The sequence below is a fragment of the Beta vulgaris genome, chromosome 9 (genome assembly GCF_026745355.1).
Source record: "Beta vulgaris subsp. vulgaris cultivar EL10 chromosome 9, EL10.2, whole genome shotgun sequence".
Classification (NCBI taxonomy): Eukaryota; Viridiplantae; Streptophyta; class Magnoliopsida; order Caryophyllales; family Amaranthaceae; genus Beta; species Beta vulgaris.
In genome coordinates this window covers 46,958,293-46,970,573 of record NC_079210.1, presented here as the reverse complement: position 1 = coordinate 46,970,573, position 12,281 = coordinate 46,958,293, and the positions used below count along the sequence as shown (strand labels likewise).

General features: G+C 33.8%; 2 protein-coding genes across 2 annotated transcripts; one reads left to right on the top strand and one right to left on the bottom strand.

Moving 5' to 3' along the window:
• The first annotated feature begins 284 nt into the window (after positions 1-284).
• LOC104883110 (hypothetical protein) lies at positions 285-3,456 on the top strand. The gene is made up of 3 exons (XM_010667564.3): positions 285-476; positions 614-679; positions 3,163-3,456. Exons 1-3 carry the CDS (start codon positions 426-428, stop codon positions 3,208-3,210), a joined length of 165 nt encoding a protein of 54 aa, XP_010665866.1. The 5' UTR covers positions 285-425; the 3' UTR covers positions 3,211-3,456.
• A 377-nt stretch (positions 3,457-3,833) lies between these two features.
• On the bottom strand, positions 3,834-7,335 carry LOC104883111 (probable ribosome-binding factor A, chloroplastic). The gene is made up of 4 exons (XM_010667565.4): positions 6,900-7,335; positions 5,276-5,449; positions 4,815-5,015; positions 3,834-4,176 (listed from the first exon to the last, which is right to left on the bottom strand). Exons 1-3 carry the CDS (start codon positions 7,227-7,229, stop codon positions 4,866-4,868), a joined length of 654 nt encoding a protein of 217 aa, XP_010665867.1. The 5' UTR covers positions 7,230-7,335; the 3' UTR covers positions 3,834-4,176; positions 4,815-4,865.
• Positions 7,336-12,281: the final 4,946 nt, after the last annotated feature.

The following is a 12,281-nucleotide window of genomic DNA, read 5'->3' as shown; positions in this document are numbered from 1 at the left end:
ATACTCATGAAACAAGATAACTTGTGAACTACCCAAATTTGACTAGATCAAAGCTCAAATCAAAGTGTTATTAAGTCAAGTAAGCTACTAAATTCAATTTGAACTCGATTCGCATCATTCACAACTTCCTAATATACAATCTCTTGGTATGGGCTTTAACATCTAGGCTATCTTTAAACGAAAAGCAGTCTAAAAACCCAGACACGAAAAAAGTAAGAAGTGAGGCCCAATAGAGTGGACCATGACGCAAGCAAGCAGCGAAACCTCTCTCTTGTCTCTTCCACCCACCCCTTTCTTCTTCCTCTCATTTCATTCCTCTAAAAATAATTAGGGTTTTACCTGCAAATTCTCTCTCATCGATTTCCGAAGATCTCCTTCTTTCTATCGTCTCTTTCTTTCTCAATTTAAGATCGAAAGAAGCTCAAATGGCGCCTGCACTTCCTCAGTTCTACAGTGGCACTAGCACCCTCGCATTGGTAAACTATCTTGATCTATTATCAGCTCAATTTTGATGAGTTCTAGAAGATGTTTTTGACATTTTTTGCTCAATTTTAACAAATTTTGGAGAGAAATTGTGACATTTTTGATGTAATTTTGGTATTGTGTACTGTAGGTAGCTCGTGTCTCAGCGTTCACTGCTGGAGTGGTTTATGGCAACATGAAGCTTAAAGTTCTCAAGGTTATTTTTCTTTTGTTTGATTTTCTGTGACTAATTTGTTGTTTATTGTCGAGGTTTTCGATTTGAATTTATGAACTGTTGTTGAGGGGTGTGGTACAAAACGAGATCTGATTTGGTTTTTATAGACGGTAAGATTGATCTAGGACAAAATGTTTCAATCGTGTTAATATTATTATTTTTGTTTGAAAATTGGGCATGTTGAAATCTGTAATTTGCGGAGGTTTTAGGATTATGTTGTACATCTTATGGAAAACCATGGCTCTCAAATTGGTAATGTGATGCGTGTTATCTTATAAAATTTTAAATGCTTTCGTCTCGTGCTTGTTGTGGAAGAAAATTTGTCAATATGAACTTTCCTCTTAAATGAAATGGTAGACTATCATGTTTACGCTGTTTTTTTATATGATCTAAATCTAGTTTATCATTTCTAAGTTGGCTTTGGGAATCAGGAAAATGCTGGATTTGAGGGGGGTTCTAATCATTTTACTTTGCTATAACAGTATAACTTAAACTTTGCATTTCCTCAGTTTCTTTCTAATTCCAAAGCTTTGACATATAATAGCAACTGATCATGCGTAGGATTATGTTGGTCATCTCAGTGTGCTTTTTTAAAGTTTCAATAGATAATAGCTGAATAAAAATATCCACTTTTTGTAGTTTTTACTAATAGTTAACTGAAAATATCAACATATTTTGATGTTTACTAGAATATAACTGAAGGTACTTTATTGCCAAAACGACCCCTAAGTGTAAAAAAATCAATGAAACCACCTCTGAATCGCTAATTGTATACCCAAAGCTACCTATTACCACAAGTCCACAATTAACTTTCATGTAACCCAATTAAGCACCCATCGCTTTCCACGTCCAGGGAGAATGGGATTAAGATACCCAACTTTTCTCACGACCATTCCATTTGTCACCTGGAGATTACATTTTCTTTGCTTTTCTTACAATTCTCTCGTACACTCTTGAAACTCATGTTTGTGGACCATGAACATAGTCTAGGTTGCACAGAGACGAATACGGGAACGAGGACAGAAAGCGGCAAGACTTTGAAACTTTAGGAATGGGTACGGGTCAGAAGAAGTACCCGTGCTACATACATTATAGTTTAGTGTTTCTAGCTCTTTTTTGTGACTCAAAATTGGTAGTAGAAAATTACATGTTTTCCTTTTCCCCTTTTTTGCTAATCAACAACAGATTCAAATTTCCTCCTCTTACAATAGGTGTAGAATGGCAGGATAGTGTTTGCTTTACCCCAATTGTGCTTCCATTGTCATCTGGATTTACTGTGAACAATTGGATGAAGAGAATCTTTGCCTTTTTAGATTCGATTTGTTGCCAATAGAATTGAATGGCAAAGGGTTTGTTCATTATTCAATAAGTTTTATACATTTAATTGGCTCTCATTTTCCCTTGGAGGAAGCTTATACTGTGGCAGAGAAAAGGTGAGCTGGTGGTGGGGTATGAGTTGTGATGGGTTTGTGGGAAGAAGGGAGGAGAAATAGTATTAGATCAGGCTAGGTTGTAACTTATATGTTAGAATTAGGTTAATTATGTTCATGGGTGGCTTTGGGTATTCAATTGGGGATTTAGGGGGTTGGTTTGTACATTTCTACCGAATTTTTCACCTAAGAGTGGTTTTGGTAATAGTGTGCTCAATTCAGGGTGATTTTTGATATACAATCCTAGAAGGAACTTGAGCAAGTATCTAATTCTAGGGCATTTTGATTCCGTCCTTTCTCTACCACTCTCTATTTCAAATATTTAGGTTAGGTTTGGTGACAGATTGATTTTCAGATAATTAACTTGTGCTTTGTACTGAGTAATTAACTCTGTTCATGCTGTGGTATTATTGTCATTGTCCAAAAAAAATTCATCAGGATGATAAATGGGCATTATCATTAGCATGAATATTTGTCTCGCTTCATGTTATCAATGTGGATAGCAAATTAGACTTTTATTATTATTATTATTAGAACTTCTGGCCATCCCACATGTACAACAAGATCGTCTCCTTTAACAAGAAATTTAGAACGATGATGTTGTTTGTGAGAGTATCTTCTGTGTTTTACGCTTCTATGGGGGCATTTTCCTCCCATTTTCTCTCTCCTCTCAAAGACTGCAACAAGGAAGTTGCTGCAATGGAAATTCGTTGTCGAGAAAAACCCTAGAAATTTAGACGTTTCCCAAACAGAAAGTAGAATTTGAAATTCCGGAATTGGAAATTCCGGTATTTGCCAAACAAGGAATTTGAATTTGAAATGAATAATTTAGAATTCCTAATTTCAATTCCATAATTGTAAATGAAATGACGGTTCCCAAACACTACCTTAATGGAAAGCATACAATTTTGTTTTTGCATATCTGGGTTGGATAGTGATTTTGAGCACCAAATTTCATTGATAACTTGTGCCATAAGCTTATTTATTATCTTTCTGGACTATTGCAAAAACAACTAACCTTGTCTTGTTCATCAGATGAAGGCCAATTCTCAAAAGAAAGCTGAAGCTAAAGAGCGTCACTGAGAATGAGTGAGTTAAAAGATGTCGGAAGGATGATGCATAAAACAAGCTCGTCGATTTTTCAGTTCGCTGATGCTTTTGTAGGCCTTAATACTCATAGTTGCGCATGTTCTTATTTACAAATTTTTGTGGCTCAATGGCCATCCACATAATGACAACAAATTGAATTTAGTTGCTCAATTGAAAACATCGTCTCAAGATGATTTTACCTTCCTTAAATTTTGAATAATACTAATTGTTTTGCATTGAGTTCTATGAAACAAGGTTGTTGCTTCTTGCTTGGCCTCAGCCTTTTCTTATCAATGTATTTCGATAACTGATAAACCATGAAATCGTTAGCTAATCTGGATACTGGATACTGGATACACATCAAGATGAAAGTCCCTCTTCTTTTGTGGGCTGTTAACTAATAGTGAGTGTCTGTCTTTGAACCTTGAGACAGTATTGGTACTAATCCTTTTGGTACCACCAGAATATCATCGAACCTCGTAGTCGTATATTGGTTCTACTATGAAAAGGTTTGAGACCTGCATATGTATTATGAAATTTATATTGGTACTATGATACCTTTTACTAGTAATACCGAGATAAGCTAATTTGGTATTAATCAAATAGTCTCTGTGTCGTCAAAGAACAAAGGGTGAAGACTGAAGTGATATTGCACATTCAAAATGTGTATTAGGCTTGACAGAAGAAACTATAAGCCAAAATCAGTGGGCATCATACATCCATATTTCACCTGACTCATGAATGGGCTCTATGTACAGTGGGAATTTCAGTTGCCTGATGTCAGAAAACCAGTGCCATACCTTTCAACCAACTCTAATATTACATGTAGTTGCTCTAAACCAACTTCTCGCTAACTACACTAACTCTGGCCACCAACTCGTGCAGGAAATCTCACCCATGACTCCATGACTATGAGACGTAAATGGGAAGCCAACTACGGTGTTAACTATCATTGTGACCCTGCATCATATGTCACAAAATAAAAATTAGGAAGTAACAATGAGAAGGGTAGGGTAATTACAGACAAAAATGAATGAATCAATAGAAGGGAAGAGCAATTGTCAATGTTGTACAAGAAATTTCAGGAAAAATGAAGTGTTTCAGAGAACATGTTTGGCTCAAGAAGGAATATAATTTCCCTTTGAATGCCTAATGCTCTGTTTCCTAAACACAAACCTACCACTGAAATATGACAAGTTCTTGAGGCATTCTACATCTTTACTCAGTTACTACTCAAACAAGGCGAATATGAAAATGAGAAATTTGACCTCTCAATAGTGGTCTTGTATAATAAACAAGACGTCCATTTTTGCTGTCCTAATTCTTTATGTCCCTCTCCCAGCCCTTTGGAATAAACTTGGTGCCAAGATATGGTAGCGTCCCTTAAGAACCCGTCAATAATAGAAAAGCCCAGGATATCAAAGCGAGCTTGTATCCTATATTTCTATCAAAATTAAGACTAATCGGCCGAATAATTATGGCATGGCAAAAGTTGAAGTAATCACGATGAAGATCCTTGTAGCTCTAAATATGATTTTGGAAATTACAGAGCCTATGAGTCCATAGATAATGTACAAGGACTTTATGAGAGATCTAACCTGAGGTGGCAATGAAGCAAAGTTGAAGCATCACCATATCTTATGAAACTTCTATCTGACATAGATAACGTTTTCATCATTGTCTTCCTCCCCCCAGTTGTCATCATCAGCAGGCATGTCGGATGATTCTTCCTCTTCATCAAAACTTTGGCCATCCTTTTTGTCATTCTCATTCTTTAACTTATCCAATATCGCAATAACCTAAAAGGTCAAAATCAAAAATTAGAAGTTCTCATCTATGTTTGTGTTTTCCTGCCAAAAGAACCAACACCACGAAATTTTAACCATCTTAAAGTGTATCATGAAACTAACAGGAGTGAAGAAAGATCCTGTGTGAAGGTATCTAAAAAGAATCATTAATGTATAATCAACATCTTTATTTCCGTAACCCCAGCCCACACATCATATGGGAGCAGAGCAGATAACACATATGAACATGACTAGATCATATGAGTGCTTACCCTGCTTCCTCGTTCTAGAGATTCATCTTCGATAAACCGAATTTCAGGAGTTAACCTCAACTTCATGCGTCTTCCAAGTTGACCACGGACATATTTCGCCTTTGATTTTAGGCCAGAAAGGGCTACTTCTCGTCCTCTTTCATCACCAAAAATTGACACATAAACTTTGACGACCTAGAATGTAAAGAGAGTATATCAATCGACAACAAGCATTAATTGTAGTAGCTGAGAAATGTCTTTCATGCTTATCATAACTCGTAAGCACAGAGATTGAAGTTCAATGCAGCAGAGAAAACACTTGTAACCAAAAGTCTGACCACTAACTCTACAAGGAAGGAAAACCGGGATTAACTAAAATAAATAACATTTCTTACCTTGTATCACAACTCACAAGCTCAGACAAGAAAAACTCATTTGACCTGATGGATAAGCTGATGAGCAAGAAACAAACTATTCACCAATTATTATGATGGAGCTCAAACATAAGGAGAGCAACAATATCATTCTCATAGGATAATACCAACAAGTAACATAAAGCTCAAAGGCCTCCGATGATTCTCATATACATAGGATGTACTAATCAATCCATATTATGCACCTACCTAGAGAGAATGAATTATATTTTATCTCTTTAATACAACTGTTATTATGAAAGGATAAACATATACTGCAGTGGGTTTTAACTCTTAACTATGCGAATGCCCATCCAAGCAAGGTCCCAAAAGCTATATCTTCCTTCTTGCAAATTTTCTAGCATACAAAAGTGGCAACCAAGGCAAAGTCGTCTCACACTCCAACTACATAAGATGAAGCTTATGCAGGAAGGATGTTTTATTAATCTTTTCTATATGGATAATGGGGATATTTCAGGATGGGAAATATCTCCCGAGAGTTATCAGGTATGGCGATATAGAAGTAAAAAAAAAAGTAGGCCGAGAAACAATGTGGTGAAGACATTCGCAAACACCGGGTGCAACTGTGTGCCAAACAACTAGATACTAGTAAATTTCTTCCAAGAAATCTTTGTTGCTATGATCTATTCTCAATGTGATTGAATATTTTCGTCCACTGCACAAAAAGACTCTAGTAATCTAGTACAAAGCAAATCCATAGACATTCTTCAAGCACTAGAAACCCAATTATATACAACAAATTATATCATCAACTATGTTACTCGAAATCTTCATCTTATCTTACTTATGAAAGTTACAATGTACCCTTGAAATCTTCATTAAATATTTGATACAGAAGACGACCTGAGTAATACATCGAAAACAAGCACCCGTGTCCGACACTAGTACCCCAATTGTAAGCATCCTTCCTAAAAACTATAGCTATTAAAACCTAAATCTTCGAACAGCATACCAATACCATATGATACAGAACAACATAAACCTCAATTACACAATGCAAACTTGTGAAACAAAGCATACTACCTAAAATTATACCTCCTTCAAACACACCCAATAGGGAATAATCATAAATAACTGCTAATCAAATTATAAACTTTCCCAATTAACAAACTTAATTCCCACACAAACACACATAAAGAGAACCCAAAAATTCATAAATCATAGTGAAGGAAAAATTGAGGAAAAAGAATAAAAAAAAAAGAAGAAGAGACCTGCAAATCAGTGGAAACTTCAACATCGCTAATGGTAGTAACAGAAGAGAGATAACGGTCAGCACCAAGGGCAGCTTCGGGCAGGACGGCATACTGCAAGTTTTTGTCGGTCAGCAACATATCAGAAAGTTCTCTCCTTATCTGTTTAGCCACCATTGCTACTCTCCTTGGATTTGCCATACACTTTATGGTTTTTATTCTCTGTGGCTCACCTACACGGAATGTTCTCCTGTGGGTGCAAATTCCAACCGTTGATCTTCCAAAAGGAATAAACTTTGATGATGGTAAATGGAAGCAGGGAAGCTGGTGGAGGAGAAGAAGTTGAGTCATTCTCCTAATTATAATTTCTCTTCTTCTTCTTTGCTTGTTGCTTTGTAAATTGTAAGTTTGTTTCTTCTTCTTTTCATGTTATCTCTCTGCCTTTGTTTTTGTTTTGTTGGAAGTTTAAAGATTGGAAATTTTGGGTCTGACTTTAATTGTTGTTTTCTTGGCCCAAACAGAGCTTAACTAGGTTTCTCAATAACAAGTAACAACTAACAAGCCTGTCTTCTTTTTTATATTTTGGGTTTTGTAGGCTTTTTCTCTAATCTACCAAATACAGTCTCACACTCTAGGCGTGTTTGACACAAGCTTTTTAAGTAGCTTTTAGTGTCTTGACTAGGTCAAAACACTAACTAGAAAAAATAATAGTGTTTGGCAAGGTAGTGGTGTAAATAGCTTTTAGTGGTACAAGTAGTGTTTTAGTAGTGTTTGTCAAAAGCTACAATTTGTAGCTTTTGGGTAGCTTTTAGTGGTGTATAAATTATATGTTAAAGTTTTATTTGAATTTTTAACTAGTTATTCTTAAACAGCTACTTTGACAGCTTCTTTTACCGAACATCAATATTTTACACCGCTACCTGGACAGCTAACAGCTACACACCAACCACTAACAGCTACCAACACAGCTAACAACTACTCTCGCAGCTAAAAACTATCACCACAGCTGTTGTTGCCGAACACGCCCTATCTACCAACAAAATATTATCTCACCCGAACAATCCTTCCTACTCAAATACTTGACCAACATGTAATCGGTGATAGCATAGTGGTCTCGGCATTAAGCCATCACCTCATATCTCACAGGTTTGAGGATTGAGTCTTATACCTTATAAAAAAGATTTTCTACTTCTAAGGAACTCTAATTTATCCTATAAAAAATCCTATTAGATATAGTAAGATGATCATTAATTTTAGTAGAATTTATCTCGTGATTAGTTTCTTTTCATGCATATAGACTATTCTTATATACATATGACGCATGCGAAAGCAAATATAGATTGCTATGAAAGTGTTATTTAGTTTTAATTTGCTTTTAAAAATAAAAATTGGTAAAGATGGATTTGATTGTTTTTTTATGTTATTTTATTTATGGTTGACACCAAGTGCTGACTTTTTCATAAAAGATTATGGATGTAGTATGATATTATAAAGATTTTAAAGTAAAATCATCTCATATTTATTTGTAAAGACTTATAAAAAGGCCGCGTCTTCAACTTTATTAAAAAAAATTGTCCATTTATTCGATGCACAATTGCACACTTATAACTTTGTATTTCAAAACAAAATCATAAAATCCTATATGATTCTATATGAAGTGAACTTACAAAAGTTTATTTTAAAATTGGGATAAATTTTCTATTTTTTACTTTTTTATGTTATTTTATATATGCCACATTTTCCTTAAAGAAAAATATCATAATAGATGCTACATATCATAAATGGATCACTTTTCACTATAAAAATTTTAAAATACTAGTAAAGGTAATCCCCCACTTTCTCATTTAAAATACCCATACTATTTCCTTAACAAATGTTTTTTATTCAAAAAGTCATGGATTAATGGTCCCCCACTTTCTCTCTACCTTTCTTAAAAACTCCCCACTTTCTATATATAGCATCTATAAAAAAAAGAAGACTTGCTTAACTGTTTACTTTTTGGTTTAGCCAAATAGCTCATCTAAGACATTTAAACATAATCCAATACTTGCATTTATAGGGTCAAATTTTACAAACTTTCACCATGAATTTCCACCACTAGATAATAACATGGTAATGTGAGACCTTGTTAAATTCATGTCAACGTGTAGTTTCAAAATATTTTTTTTTATTAATACGTAACAAAAGATATTTATTGTCAAAGTGTTTCATTCTTATGGAGCGGAGGTCGTATCATTTACACAAAAATATCATTTCAAAACTTTTAGGATTTTTTATATTATTTTAGTTACTGATTACAACATTTTTCTCATTAATATGACACACATGTATGACATTTATCTCACTAATTATCCACGTACGGTGTATGCCACTTAATACTTCACTAATTATCTCGAAAAAAAATGATAACAATATACACGAGTCCACTCATGGTACACCCGGGTGTACCATGCTCATGGTACACTCGGGGGCATTTCTGTAATTAATTGCAAGTTGAGGGGCATGCTGGTAATTTCGGGGCAATAAATGACAAAAAGCAAAAAGTAAAAATCTGAATCTAATTCTTCTTTCTTGCTCATTTCTCTCAATTCTTACTCACCATAAAAATCTGATTTTCAATTCTTCTCTCTCTCTTCCTTCCAAACCTTCCAAACACAACAATGGAGATCTGAAATTCGCGAGATGAATGATGAGATGATGATGACGCGGACTCGAGATGATGATGATGAGGCGACTGAAGAGACCCACAACCCATCCACGACAATGATGAAGACCCACGACCCAGATCTGATTATGTTTTTGCTCACTTGTTTTGTTGTTGTTGTTTTTCTCATTTCCCCTCAGTTATTTGTATTGCATAAACCAGAAGTTTTTGGTTGTTTAATATGATTAGGACATGAACAAAATTATGGGTGCTGATTTTGAATTATCAGTGTATGAATGAGCAAATGTATTCTGCAATAATTTTGAATTCTAATGTTCAAATGAGTCAAGCATCTATGCTTATTTAGAATGTTGAAGATTATGTGCTCATTTACATAATTTGTGTTGGATGATTATTGCTGCTTAGTCAACTCTTATACTTGCTCTAGTTTTTTTTTCTATTCATTTCATCTCTTTCTTCATTTTCTTTTTTGCTCACCTGTAATTAGTTCGTTTTCGTAACTGCTCATTTGCACAAAGTTTGTTCATTTTCTTAAATGAGTAGAAATACTTGCTTATCTGCTCATTTTACTCATTTGATCATTTGATTAATTTGCTCATTTGCTCATTTTGCTCATTTCGCGAAAATAGCCTTGGGTGTACCATGAGCATGGTACACCCAGATTTACTATAAAGATTCTCCAATATACACCTATAATAAAAAGAACCCCGTACTCTACATTAAGTTCTTATAAAGTCATCTCACTTCTTCTATTTTTAAATGTATTTTTTTGTGCAGGTCTTATACAATATTTTACCAACATAAACATGAAATTGAGTAGAAAAGTTAAGCATGAAACTAGGCCCTAGTCGACCACAATTTGGAAATTAATGTTCCGTAAAAGTTAATCTTAATCTAGCAAAAACCAATTTCAATTAATAAAAACAATTTTACTTAGTAAATATGCATAAAAGAAAATTACACAAAAATCAACAATAATAATTAGTCAAAATCAATCAAAATAAGTTGCAATTAGTAAAAAAAAATCACATTGATTCTCTAAATATCAAATCAAGTAAACATGACCCGAGAAACTACCAGTGGCAATAAATGTTGAATAACTCCTAACTCCACCCAAATCAACCGTTAACAGTCAAAATCCTCCCTAAAATCAGCGTATCAAAACAAAATCCCTAGATTAGTGATATTTATTTCCAAATTTTGTCCTTCACAAATCACCATCACGTGCGTTTGAGTCTTTCACAACTGAATTCAATTTTACCCTAACTAAAATCATAATCAAAGGCCTCGTTTGGTTCACATGGGAAGTAATTTCCCATGGGAATTTACATTTCATGGGAAATTATTTCCCTTATTAATTTCCTAGGAATTAGACAAAATTATTTGGTTGACACCATAGGAAATTACATTTCCTAGGAAATTACTCACCAAGGGGGGGGTTGGTGAGTGATTTCCCATGTTTCATGGGAAATTCTATTTCCCTTGGAATTTGTATTTCCTATGTTTTTCCCATTTCCCTCCAACCAAACACAACACCCATAATGCATTTCCTAGGAATTTCTATTTCCAAGGGAAATAGCTTCCAACCAAACAACACCAAAGATTATTTTTTTTTAAGAACCCAATTCACAATAACTTATTATACATCGGATATGATACATTACTCAATTTTTATATGATATAGGAAAATTTTCAAAAAACTACTCACAAGTCAACTAAAATCATGTCCGATGTATCATATATAAGGGGGGAGAAATAGTGTCCTCTTTTGAAATGCCTATTTTTCCCCTCTTCCCATTCTAAACTACAAATTCATTTACAAATCAAAAGGGGCTTCAAACAAAAATACCAAAAATATAATTATAACAATCACTCACAAATCAATTAAAATCATAAAATTGCATAATTTACGTTATACAAATCACTAAAATGAGGAAACTTTACAAAAGCTTAAAAATTCACTTACAAACTACAACCTATGAAAAAATTGACTTGAAATCAATATGTCCACTTTCTTTACAATTTATGAGTACTATACTTAATTCAAAAATCAACTAAAAAATTATAATATCATAAGTCATAAATAAATTCAATGAAATTTCTATTTTGTTCATAGAATATAACTTTGAAAAGTAAAAAAAAAAAAAAAATAAAAATAAAAAATGGTGAGAAACTTAAGTGACAGAAACTAAACCAATCAATTTTTGCATCAAAAAAAATTTATACTTCTTATATCTAATGTTCAAATTTTGACTCTTATGCCGAAGAAAATCGAGTTTCTGTTTTGAAAAAAATTCAAACACGCATCGCGTGCAAAAAATTCTAGTATTAAAAAGGGGAAGTGGGTACTTTGGAGGGAAAACAAAAGAAATAATTGATGTGGGTCCCACCACTAAGGCAAAATCTGTTAATTGGTGGAAGTTTATTAAGGTTTTGTAAAGTTTAGGTGGAAATTTAGGGAAAAAAAAACATAAAGGTGGGAGTTTCTAAATAAGTGTAAACTTAAGGTGGTTTTGTGCAAATTTTCCATTTTCTCATATAGTCAGAATGTCGGATTTTGTATGACAAAATCGATTTGTTGAGACACACAGTCGGTTTTTGATTGATATAATTGGTTATCTTAATGGTCATTTGGTATACATGGGAATTAATTCCTATAAGAAATTCTAGTTCATAGGAAGTTATTTTCCTTCTATAATTCCTATTAAATTAATTAATATGTTTGGTTGACATAAACA